At 43.0% G+C, this 13,531-nt stretch overlaps 1 protein-coding gene across 5 annotated transcripts in view; it reads left to right on the top strand.

Moving 5' to 3' along the window:
* The window catches only part of LOC136874486 (melanization protease 1), a 186,204-nt gene that overhangs the window by 148,302 nt on the left and 24,371 nt on the right, over positions 1–13,531 (top strand). For 4 of the 5 annotated variants that reach the window (XM_067148114.2, XM_067148115.2, XM_067148113.2 and 1 more), the window contains one exon: positions 637–1,158. The exons of the other annotated variant lie outside the window; for it this stretch is intronic. In XM_067148114.2, the coding sequence (XP_067004215.2) occupies positions 637–953 (317 nt within the window). In that variant the 3' untranslated portion in view covers positions 954–1,158. Of the gene's footprint in view, positions 1–636; positions 1,159–13,531 lie in introns of those variants that run through there. 5 annotated transcript variants of the gene reach the window in all.

Raw genomic sequence — 13,531 nt, 5'->3', positions numbered from 1 at the left:
CGCCACGCCGGGAGTGCAGGCCTCCTTCAACCAATCGACGGGAAATTGTTCTATTGTTCTGGTCGATATTGGAACAGCCAGGGTGTCTTGCACATGCTGAAGAATGGCGGTTGACGTGGCGTGCGGGGCTGCCACCGCTTGGCGGCGGATGCGCCGATCTCGCACGTGCCACATGTCCCTGCGCCAACCATCTTCGCCACAGGCGCTGCACCGTGGACACATCCCTATGGGTATCGGCTGCGATTTGACGAAGCGACCAACCTGCCCTTCTCAGCCCGATCACCATACCCCTCGTAAAGTCGTCTGTCTGCTGGAAATGCCTCCGTTGACGGCGGCCTGGCATTCTTAGCTATACACGTGTCCTGTGGCACACGACAACACGTTCTACAATGACTGTCGGCTGAGAAATCACCGTACGAAGTGGGCCATTCGCCAACGCCGTGTCCCATTTATCGTTCGCTACGTGCGCAGCACAGCGGCGCATTTCACATCATGAGCATACCTCAGTGACGTCAGTCTACCCTGCAATTGGCATAAAGTTCTGACCACTCCTTCTTGGTGTTGCATTTGCTCTGTCAGTCAGTGTATATAAATTGTTAACTGAATATATTCTTCAGCTGAATATTTTATTCACAGGACAGTCTGCTGGGTTGATGAAGGAGTCTGTTGAAATGCTTGGGGTGGAAGAGTGTTCCAAGTACAAGAAGTCAATCTTTCATATCGACGAGACACTTCAAGTATGCGCCACTACCATTGAAACCAGGAGTCTGTGTTGTTGCATCACTGGTGGATCACTTATGAGGACGCAAAGAGCGCCCGACGGGGAATTACGTGATTATTTGACGGGTATCCTGTCCTTCCGATCGACAATCTGTGACGAAGTCGAGCTTCCTTCCGAATACACGCGAGTTGATGCATATGTTTCATGGATTCTGGGAAGTATACGACCGTAAATGAATTACTTTGGATAAAAGAAACTTCAGTGTGTGTTCATGCTTCTTGGTGCTTATAATGACATTGTTCTTCTTCGTAAAACAACAACCTTCACCTCGTCATCATGTTTGTTTTGAACGAAAACCTATGTATATACTGTATATTAATTGTTAATATTATGAATAAAAATATGTTCTGTAAATAATTACACAGCATACTTTCTGTCTGTGCAAAGAAATTATTTAATGACTTTTAATCGTTTCCCCTTAAGTACACAGTTTGATACGCACGTGACCACCGCGAGGCAGAAGTGCAGACTGGAATGGTTTTCACTTATATTTTTTCTCTCAGAGTTTTCCTCTGGCAACTTGTCTTCCGACAGCCATGATATTAACTTTTCGAGGTCTAAGGATTTTCTGAACATTCATGGTCGTTCACGTACAACAGCCATTACCCTCAGTCTTCGAGAGATTGGAACTCTTCCTCCCGATTAATGTTAGGAGAATCTAATTATTCACATATTTTCCACATTAAAGCACTCTTTAATGAAAAATTGTAGATATAACAATAGTTTACTTTTGTGCTTCATATCTTCAGAAGGGGAAAAAAAAAAAAGACTTTCCCAATGCATAGAAGGTCTTATGGAAAGGAATATATGTCAAGCAGGGGAAACGTCTGGTTGCAGAGATTGTTGTTGCTCTTGCTGTTGGCGGTGATTATTGTTTAAAGGGGAATACGATTAGGTAGCCTTTCTTTTGTAACTCTAATTAGAGGAATTCTGACTTTTTGCAGAATGAACAGATTAGTGAAAGTAAAGAAAGGGCCATGAAAAGCGAGGCAATGAAAGACTCTCTAGGCCTGGCAAACCTCCTAGTTGCAGGAAACAATTCTCATGATTGATCCGTAGTGAAATTGACTATTTGGGAGGCTGTTTTGGGATCTGGAGTAGCAGGCGTTTTGGGGTCTGGAGTGGGAGGGCATGGCCTCCCGGAAGAGGAGTGTCCACCGCCGAAACGGCGCTCTCGCCACCCGATTCGGATCGCGACTCATCGGCCTAACCTTTGGGCTGGCGTGACACCCGCGCCTGACGACGGAACACCCCACGTCCACGGAAAACCATGAGTTTCGGGGTTTGTGTAGCAGAGTGGCGCAGTGGAAGAGTTCTGGGTCCATTAACGGGAAGATAGTGACTAGAGATTGCTGAAAAATAACGTAGCAGTTACGTTGTCACAGTTACATACCTGTCACTGTTGCAGATGTATCGAGGACAAAAAATAACAGGTTACCGAGTAACGCCAACAGAATAACGTACTAGTGAAAACAGTATATGGGAAGTGGGAACTGTCACTAGTAACAGCTTACATACACAGAACGAGACCTTCAGAGTTCAGGTAGGAGGCATATCTTCCAAGTGAGAGCGCTTTCGTAGGAGATTGCTTTAAGTCAAATACAGTACACTATAGTGTCCGGCTCCTTGGCTAAATGGTTAGCGTGCTGGCCTTTGGTCACAGGGGTCCCGGGTTCGATTCCCGGCAGGGTCGGGAATTTTAACCTTAATTGGTTAATTTCGCTGGCACGGGGGCTGGGTGTATGTGTTGTCTTCATCATCATTTCATTCTCATCACGACGCGCAGGTCACCTACGGGTGTCAAATCGAAAGACCTGCATCTGGCGAGCCGAACTTGTCCTCGGACACTCCCGGCACTAAAAGCCATACGCCATTTAATTTTTTTTTCAGTACACTATAGTGTATAATATACTATATACTGTATTTGTTTAAGTTGCTACTGTCATCTGGTAACTAAAGTGTAAACTGTTATGACATTCAAGTGCTCAGGGGTAATCGTTGACTCAGACATCGCGCAAGGCTATCTACATTATAATCTTTTTATAAGATTCATACGTATAACTTTTCTTGTACCATAAATAAATTAGTATGCTAACTTTCCATATTGATATTATAGATAACATAACATTACTTCAATTTACTTAATCGATCCTCTTGTACCGGTTTGTGTCGATGTTTGGCAGACAGATCATCATATTTTCTTGTCTTCTATTCTTGGTCGGGGCATTGTCAAACTCACTCCTCTAGATTTAGCGTGCCTGCCTCTTGTCCGGAGGCCCCGGGTTCGATTCCCGGCCAGGTCAGGGTTTTTTACTTGGACCTGAGGGCTGGTTCAACGTCCACTCAGCCTACGTGATTAGAATTGAGGAGCTCTCTGACGGTAAGGTAGCGGCCTCGGTCTAGAAAGCCAAGAAAAACGGCCGAGAGGATTCGTCGTACTGACCACACGACACCCCATAATCTGCAGGCCTTCGGGTTGAGCAGCGGTCGCTTGGTAGACCAAGGCCATTCAAGGGCTGTAGTGCCATGTGGTTTGGTTTTGGTTTGTCTTCTCATTTTACCCGTTGTCTGCTTCTCGTTAACTTTATAGCAAATAGGAATGCGTGTTTTGCTGCACCGACTTTTAACAGGTGCGAGTGAATGAATGGGACTTCGCAACACAGCGGTAAGGTGACAAGCTCGAAGCCGTGACCAGGCTGTGGCCAATAAATGGTAAGTAACGTTAGACGTTATTTTTAACAGTTACTTTTCACAGTTACTTTATTGTAGCAGTGACAGATGTAGTAGTTACACAAAAATAACAGTTTGTCACACCTGTAATATCGACTGATCTATTTTTAGGCAGTGCTGGACTTATCAGAGCTTTCTCTTATCATGCTCCACTCCCCCTCCAGTTCCCACGCCAAACGATCGAGAATAACTGCGACGTGTTTTATGATTATAAGTGGGCCCTCACCACAATGTTTAAACAAATACTTTTTTGTTTTAGTCTATTTTTTGCGGGGCTCCGTTTGTGGAGCGGGCGGGCCCATAGGCTGCCCACCGCCGGGTACGAAAGCTTGACCCCGAACACGCTTTTACCTCCTCGGCTAGGCAGCCTCTCCTCGCACTCAAAGCTATTCATATTCATAATCATATTCTTGGCTTTACATCCCACTAACTACTTTTACGGTTTTCGGAGACGTTACTAAATAAACTCCTACTCCCCTGAAGGGAGAGGCGGGCCTCCTAGACGGTGACGTCTTCTCTCAGGCCAGGAGATTTGTATTGTTGGCAGATCAGAAGAATGCACATGCCCGGTGAGGCACGGGGAGAAGGGGTTTTCACCAGCAGAGCCAGTGACGCAATGGTCAGCACAGCAACTCCGCTACTACCCAGCCCACTTCATATTATCTTCTACTGGCAACTCTTCGCTCTTGTCAGTTGTAATCCAGCAAACTGAAAGTGTGGATCAATGTTTTCGTGTAGCAGATAGAGCAGATAAGAGACGATCTTTCTGGGCAGAACAGGAAGTTCGTGCGTGCAGGCCACATTCCTCATTCTTGCATTCTTCACATCTCTACACAGTACTGGGGAAGAAGTGGTGGTGATTATTGTTTTAAGAGGAAGTATACCTAGGCAACCATCCTCTATAAACCAATTTCAATCTTTCAGTCACTACTGATCTGCATTTAGGGAGGTCGCCCAGGTGGCAGATTCCCTATCTGTTGTTTTCCTAGCCTTTTCTTAAATTAAGGCAAAAAAATTTGGAAAATTATTGAACATCTCCCTTGGTAAGTTATTCCAATCCCTAACTCTCCTGCGTATAAACGAATATTTTCCCCAATTTGTCCTCTTGAATTCCAGATTTATCTTCATATTGTAATCTCTCCTACTTTTAAATACGCCACTCAAACTTATTCGTCTACTAATGTCATTCCACGCCATCTCTCCACTGACAGCTCGGAACATACCACTTAGTCGAGCAGCTCGTCTCTTTTCTCTCAAGTCTTACCACAGCCCAAACATTGCAACATTTTCGTAACGCTACTCTTTTCTCGGAAATCACCCAGAACAAACCGAGCTGCTTCTCTTTGGATTGTTTTTTCCAGTTCTTGAATCAAATAATCCTGGTGAGGGCATACACTGGAACCATGCTCTAGTTGGGGTCTTATCAGAGACTTACATGCCCTCTCCTTTACATCCTTACTACAACACCTAAATACCCTCATAACCATGTGCATAGATCTGTACCCTTTATTTACAATCATATTTATGTGATAACCCCAATGGAGATCTCTCCTTATATTAACACCTAGGTACTTACAGCGATCCCCAAAAGGAACTTTCACCCCATCAACGCAGTAATTAAAACTGAGAGGACTTTTCCTATTTGTGAAACTCACAACCTGGCTTTTAACCCCGTTTATCATCGTACTATTGCCTACTGTCTATCTCATAACATTATCGAGGTCATTTTGCAGTTGCTCACAATCTTGTAACTTATTTATTACTCTGTACAGAATAACATCATCTGCAAAAGGCTGTATCTCTGATTCCACTTCTTTACACAAGATGGAGCAAGGAATATGAGTGGTACAAAAACTGGATTGATTGGAAGAATAAGAAACGAATTTACTAACAGAAATACTGATATACCTCTTGAATTACACTGCATTATTCATCAACAAATGCTATGTGGAAAAGTATTATTTAACAACATGTGATGAACACAGTGATATCTACAACTAATTATATTCGATCGCATGGACTCAGTCATCGGCAGTTCCAGTCATATCTGGCTGAAATTGATTTTGATTATGGCGATGTAATTTATCATAGCGAGGTACGCTGGCTTAGTCCTTATAATATATTGAAACGCTTCTTTCATCCAGTATTCGGGAGATAGTAGGTTCGAACCCCACTGTCGGCAGCCCTGAAAATGGTTTTCCGTGGTTTCCCATTTTCACACCAGGCAAATGCTGGGGCTGTACCTTAATTGAGGCCACGGCCGCTTCCTTCCCACTCCTAGCCCTTCCCTATCCCATCGTCGCCATAAGACATATCTGTGTCGGTGCGACGTAAAGCAACTTGCACAAAAAGAAAAAAAGAAAAAAAGGCTTCTTTCATCTTCGTGAAGAAATAAGCACATTTATGAACATGAAACAGAAAGAAGTGACAGAATTTGGGGACGAAAACTGGATGTGGGGTTTAGCAATACTCACAGATTTAACGAATCATTTAAATATTTTGAATACGGGATTACAAGGCAAAGGCGTGCTTTGAAATGAAGTGTATAGTTACGTGTTAGCGTTCCAAAATAAATTAATTATTTCGACAACAATTAGAGAAGGGCACGTTCCCACACTTTTCATGTTGTACTGAGCTTCAGGAAACGAATTGATTGCCATATGTCGGTTTATTAAGTTGTTCGACTGCTGAAGAATGAGTTTGAAACCAGATTTAAAGACCTTTCTGTGAATGCGGAGTAAAATTAATTTGTTCGAAAATCCATTCGCAGTTGTTGTCGGTTATGCACCTGTGCAACTACAGATCGAATTAATTAAACTTCAGTGTTGTTCCCAGTTAAGGGACAAGTTCGAGGAAGGAAATCTTATTAACTTTTACAGGGCGCTTAGTAATAAAAAAATTCCGGCTTTCTTAAAATTTGCGAGAAAATTCTTGTTTGCGCTTGCGAGTACTTACATTTGTGAACAAACATTTTAAAAAATTAAGTTGATACAATCAAAATTACTTTCCCGGATCAGTGATGAACACCTACATTCCATTCTGAGAGTGGCTGTGTCAAATCTATCTCCAGACATTTCAACACTGTCACTTCAAGCGAAGGCCCAGGCCTCTCATTAATTGGTAAGTTTATCCCAAGTTTCAGAGTATTGTTTACTTTTCTCAGTTTCTTTTGTATTGTGGTTCAAGTTATTGTTTATGTTGCCGAATAGCCGTGTGAGAGCTTGGTTGGTTAATTGGTTGGTGATTGAAGGAGGGGGCACCTGGGTGTGTTGATATATTTACGTTACGGAAGGTCGGGGATGGGGGAGGGGGAGAGAATAATGTGGCCCCCGGTACGTTTGGGAATCTGCCATTCGGCCCACCCGTAAATTAAGTTGAGCGCCCCTGGCCTAGATTGTAGTGTCTTATTCCCCGAGTTTATATACCAAATTTCATTAAATTCTCTTCAGCCATTTTCTCGTGATGCCCAGACAGACAGACAGACAGACAGACAGACAGACAGACAGACAGACAGACAGACAGACAGACAGACAGACAGACAGACAGACAGACAGACAGACAGACAGACAGACAGACAGACAGACAATTCAAAAGTGCATTTCCTTGTTACTACGACCGATACAGATATACCATTTATTTCAATTCTGAGCACTGTACAGACAAAACTCCTATTTTATATATATTATAATACTGACAACATCAAGCAACCAAACTCGCAACCACCATCCAAAGAAGAAGTAATACAAATCATCCAGTCTCTGAAAAACAACAAAGCATCCGGAGAAGATTCAATAGTAGCCGAACTTTGGAAGCAGGCTGGAGACAAGACTGTAAGCAAGTTGACAGAAATTCTACAAAACATCTGGGAGACCGAAACATTACCTAGTGACTGGACCACTGCATTGATTCATCCCTTACACAAGAAAGGAGACTTGACTGACATCAATAATTATCGAGGAATCTCATTGGTACCTGTCACATACAAAATTTTCTCTAAAGCCTTATTAAATAGAGCCGAACCTCAACTAGACCCACAATTAGGAGAGTACCAAGCAGGATTTAGAAAAGGACGCTCTTGTACAGAACAGATACTAAATCTTCAATCAGTATTACATCAAGCAAAAATGGCCGGTAAGAAATACGTTGTCATTTTCGTCGACTTTACAAAGGCGTATGACTCAGTAGACAGACCTACTCTTATGAAGATTTTGCAGGAACTAGGGCTAGATGAGAAGACCCACAACCTAATCAAACAGACTTTAAGCAACACCAGGTCACGAGTAAAGTTCAGAGGAACCATATCAGTAAGTTTTGAAATTAAATCAGGAGTGAGATAGGGAGATGGTTTGTCCCCTCTCCTCTTTAACTGTGCCCTGGAAAAGATAATAAGAGAGTGGCGAAAGGAATTAGCTAGAAAGGAGACTCCAAGTAGCATTTATCTGGGACATAAGCGCAATGAGCTCAATGTTGACTGTCTGGCGTTTGCCGATGACCTGGCCATTATACCTAATTCAATAGAAACTTCAGTGAAACAACTAAATGTTCTCAGACAACAAGCAGCAAAGGTTGGGCTACATGTGTCTTTTGAAAAAACACAATTCATCACGAACATCGGTGAATCTCCTTGTACGTTGCATCTGGAACAGGGAGAGATCAGGAAACCCAACAGGTTTTAAGTACTTGGGAGAATGGTTGGAATCTAATCTCACTGAAGGAACAGCTTTGTCAACTCAAGTTAACAGGCTTGAAATGGCCTACCAACTGACGAAGAATACCTATAATTAAAAGTGTCTCTCTCGTAATACTAAGATGAAGCACTACCGGACAGTCATCTGCCCTGAAGCCTTATATGCTTCAGAATGTTTAACACTCAACAGGAAGGAACTAATGGAAAAACTTGAAATCCGGGAAAGAAAGATAATGAGGAAGATTCTGCGGCCAGTCAAGGAAGGTGACAGTTATAGAAGACGGCCTAACCAAGAGCTCTATAAGTACTGTGAAAGAATAACGAATGTAGCAAGGAAGAGACGCCTAGCATTCTATGAGCACATCTATAGGATGCATCCGACCAGGTTGACCAACCGGATTCTCAGCTACTGGCAAAATAGGAAGACCAAGTCACCATGGTTGATGGAAGTGGATAAAGATCTACAGGAACTGGGAATAACAGAAGGAAACTTAAAGGATCGGACAACACTCAGAAAGATACTGGGAATAACAGAAGGAAACTTAAAGGATCGGACAACACTCAGAAAGATACTTAAACATAAAGGAGTTCCAGGACAGACTACCAACGAAGAAGACTGGCGCCCTTTGGACAAAGGAGAGGAAGGAGCAACACAGCCTGAGGATGCGCAACTACTGGGCAAACATCAAAGCCCATTCCAAAATGTAATAGTAGAATGTCGTGGTCCTTAGCTGGCCTATACGAAACAAAAACTATCCTGGCATTAGGATTCACCTTTGGAAACAAGAGTATGAGTGGTCAGCTAGCCATGCCACAGTTACCATTTAAGGTGATTTAGCAAACTGCCTTAAAACATAAACTTCCTCTTTGCTAGCCTATTCAACGAACATTACCGATCAAATCTAGCAATTACCTTGAAATATTCTTTCATGAAAAATGGAACTTATGTTTTGAACATGGCTTTCTAATAAATTTTTTCATCACGATAATTAAAAGAGAAGATCGATTTATCTGACATTCAATTTAATCTTTGTCATACATTTATCGATCTCTAGTGAGCTGATAATAAATTAAAATCAGTTGCTAGGCAACATAGCGTCTAAATGATATAAACAGGACGAATATTCTTATTAATCGTAGACATAAGCAGACAAGTTCATCAAGTGATGAAGAATTGCAGTGACATAACTTGGAGGTATGTTTCATTTATTTTTTCTTTCTTTCTTTATCTTTGTACCCTCCAGGGTTGGTTTTCCCCTCGAACTAACCACTACCACTTCAAGGCCAGTGTCCTGGAGCGTGAGACTTTGAGTCGGGGGATACAACTAGGCAGGAGGACCAGAAACTCGCCCAGATGATCTCACCTGCTATGCTGAACAGGATGGGAAGATCGGAAGGATAAACAAGGAAGAAGGAAGGAAGCGGCCGTGGCCTTAAGTTAAGTACCATCCCGGTATTTGCCTGGAGGCGAAGTGGGAAACCGCGGAAAATGACTTCGAGGATGGCTGAGGTGGGAATCGAACCACCCCGCCCACTCTACTCAGTTGACCTCTCGAGGCTGAGTGGACTATGCTCCAGCCCTCGTACCACTTTTCAATTTCGTCACAGAGCCGGGAATCGAACCCGGGCCTCCGGGGGTTGCAGCTAATCACACTAACCACTACACCACAGAGGAGGACATGTTTTATTTATATCAAACTTAATTCTTATCAAGTACGAGTAGTGATACAAAACCCTGTTCACATTACAGTTCAATTATTACGAGTTTCGACTTGACGTTTGAGCGCTGCCTTTTGGCGGAGGGTGAGTGAATTAATCACAGCCAACCATAGGCAGCTGCGATCGCCTCCAGTTCCGGTTAGCAGTGTTGTCGATCTGTTGTTAACCGAACCACGCACCATGAGCTGGGTGTTGTATTGTGCTCAGTTATTTTGGCGGTCTTTGTGTGTCCTTGTGCTAGTCTGTTCGTTTATATTTCGCAGTCGATAGCTGCAGTCGCTTAAGTGCTCCCAGTATCCAGTAATCGGGAGATAGTGGGTTCGAGCCACGCTGTCGGCAGCCCTGAAGATGGTTTTCCGTGGTTTCCTACTTTCACACCAGGCAAATGCCGGGGCTGTACCTTAATTAAGGCCACGGCCGCTTCCTTCCACTTCCTAGGCCTTTCCTATCCCATCGTCGCCATAAGACGTATCTATGTTGGTGCGACGTAAAGCCAATAGGAAATATATATATATATATATTTCGTAGTGTAGAGTTTATAAATTTATTGTTTAGTATTTTTTAAATTGTATAGCGCGTTATATTGTAGTGAATAATATGTAACGTGATACAATAGTGATCTAGTTTATATAGTAGGTTAGTTTAATATTTCGTTCGGTAGTTATATAGTAGGTTAATTTTAGGCCCGTGTGTGAATTTGATATTCTGTCATGTCGACGCCTACGTCTAAGGATGAAGCTCTTAAGAGAAGAAAGCCGTTCGGACGCGGTACTCCACTAAGGAGCCAGGCCCGGGATTTTTTTTTTTTTTTTTTTTTTTTTTTTTTACCTTGGTTCGCGATGACATGAGGAATCTCATGCATCTTGTGAAACAAAACAAGCCCCAGTGCCCAGTTTATGCTGTTGATGAAATAGCTAGGAAGCATGGGCATAAAGTTGCTCGCCTTCCACCATACCATTGCCAATTTAACGCCATAGAACTGATTTTGGCCCAACTGAAAGGTTATGTAGCTGAGAATAACCGACTCTTCGCAGTTTCGAAGTTTGAAAGACTTATTTTCGAAGCTGTAGGCCGTATAAGTACGGAGGACTGGAGCAACGTTGTGAGACACACGAAATCCGAGATGATTAAAGCTTGGGAGAAAAAAAGTCTCACAGACGATTGTGTTGAAGACTTTATTATCTCTTTAGGGTCAGGCGAGAGTGAAACCTCAACAGACAATGACAATGCCGATAGTGACTCAGAAATGAGTGGTGTGTTCCCTTTGTAGGATTATTTTCTTCCTTAGAGGAAATTGTGTCTAACAGCAACGCGAGCTCTTCCACGTGGTGAGTAGAAAGCTTGTTTTAATTTCTCACGTTTAATCTGTTCGAGCATTGACATAAGTTTATCTTGTTGCCTTATCCTAAATGTGTTGTGTATTATTGTTAATCTTGTGTGAATTATGTATGTTGCTACAAAGAATAATTGATAATGGACTTATATTCCAGTATATACATTTTCGTTCGTATCATGTATCGTAAATCAGCTGTTTGTATTCGTAGTGATTTGGCACCACCGTCTGACTTCCGGTTAACTGTCAAGTCGAAACTCATGAAAACGGAAGTATAGTCTTCGAATTTGTCAATAATGTTGCGCATATTTACTCTAATTCTCTCCTCAATCTTCCGGAAGTTCGACAATGAAAGGGATCACACAAGCAGCTGCGTGACAACGCAAAATCCACTTCACCTTAAAATACGAGTAGAGTCGTCTCATTCATTAAGTGTACGGCTCCATGGCTGGCGTGCTGGCCCTTGATCAAGGGGATCTCGGGTTCGATTTCGGGCCGGGTCGGGGATTTTAACCTTCATTGGTTATTCTGATGGCCTGGGGACTGTGTGCGCGTGTCTGCCGTCCTTAACAGTCTTCATCATTACAATTTATCATAGATTCATTGACCTGACATCTGCTTACGACACTGTCTGGAGACATGCCATGATCTATAAACTCCTACGCACAATACCTAGTAGAAGAATAGCCAGACTTGTGGTTAACATATTAATGAATCGCAGATTCCAAGTAATTTTGAGAAACACCATCAGTAATAAGAAGAATCTTGGCATTGGGCTGCCTCAATGCTCTGTCTTGGCCCACTTCTCTTCAGCCCTTGTCTCTGACATGCCCGCAACCAGTTCAAGAAAGTTTGGCTATGCATATGACTGGGCAACTGCTATTCAGGACAAACAGATCGAAAATACAGAACATACCCTAACTACTGATTTATGCATTCTTGAAGAATACTTCCAAAAATGGAGGCTGAAGCCAAACCCAAACAAAACTACAGTGATATGTTTCCACTTATGCAATAAGCTAGATAATCGTGAACTAGAAGTTTACCTGGGTAAAAACCGCTTGACCCCACACCATTAGATAGAACCTTCTCTTTCAATAACAGCTATACCAAACTTGTCGATACCCAGTTGAATCAGGCAATGAGAATTGTATATGGCACAGTAAAATCAACACCTACATTCTGGTTAGGGGCTGCTTGGCCGAGGCGGTAAAGGCGTGCCCGATTCGCCCCGAAGGACGTGGGTTCGAATCCCCGTCAGGAAGTCGTAAAATCTAAGAAACGAGATTTCCACTTCCGGAGGTGCATATGGCCCTGAGGTTCACTCAGCCTACACCAAAAACGAGCACCAGGTTAATTCCTGGGGGCAAAGGTGGCCGGGCGTAGAGCTAACCACTCTACCCCATCACGTGCCGAGGTTAACAATGGTGGAAGCCTTTAACTTCCACTCCTCCAAGGGCCTCATGGCCTGTACGGAGGTGACTTTGCTTTGCTTTGCTTTTACATTCTGGTTACCAGCACTGAGTCACATTTCACCAGCAAACACACCTTACTCCGGGAGTATAAGAAGGTAAATGCAAATGACCAGCTACCAATACACAAGTACATCATTGCCGCTGAAGCCAGACGTTCACGGAACCCCTCCATCCGGACAGCGAGCACCTCGTGGATTATAATTTCAACCTCTTGCAAACCTGGAAGGAAGAATTGGTGAAAAACATTCCATGTCAACTGCAAGACACCACAAGCACCACAACACCATCAAGTGACTTTCACCTACCCCGGAAAACGTGGTCAGCGCTAGACAGGATAAGGACAAACCCCCGAATGAACTTGTGGGGCACATGGTGAATGACTGCCCGATGCATTCCTATAGTGGCAACTTCAGTGACTTTGTGGAAGCAGGTCCAGCTGTAATAGACTTTATTAACAACTTGAAAGTCAAATTGTAAATAATGTAAATAGGTTACGTATTTTATTTTTTGACCAATGTTGCTGTGTACAGCCAGACGCTAAATAAAAAATAAAACAGATAGCACCCCATCCTCACCGATGCGCAGGTCGCCTATACGATGTCAACTCGAAAGTCCTGCAACACGCCTTCATTATTACTCGTTAAGTTAACGTAGGCATACACTTTGGTTTTTGATTGTCGCCAATAATATATAGGCCTAAGATAATTGACTAATTGTTGTTTGGGATGGTTGTGATTATTTTTTTGCTAGTGGCTTTATGTCGCACCCACACAGATAGGTTTTATGGCGACGATGGGATAGGAAAG

Source organism: Anabrus simplex, chromosome 5 (assembly GCF_040414725.1).
Source record: "Anabrus simplex isolate iqAnaSimp1 chromosome 5, ASM4041472v1, whole genome shotgun sequence".
NCBI classification, from domain to species: Eukaryota; Metazoa; Arthropoda; class Insecta; order Orthoptera; family Tettigoniidae; genus Anabrus; species Anabrus simplex.
This window is presented reverse-complemented; position numbering and strand designations above follow the sequence as displayed.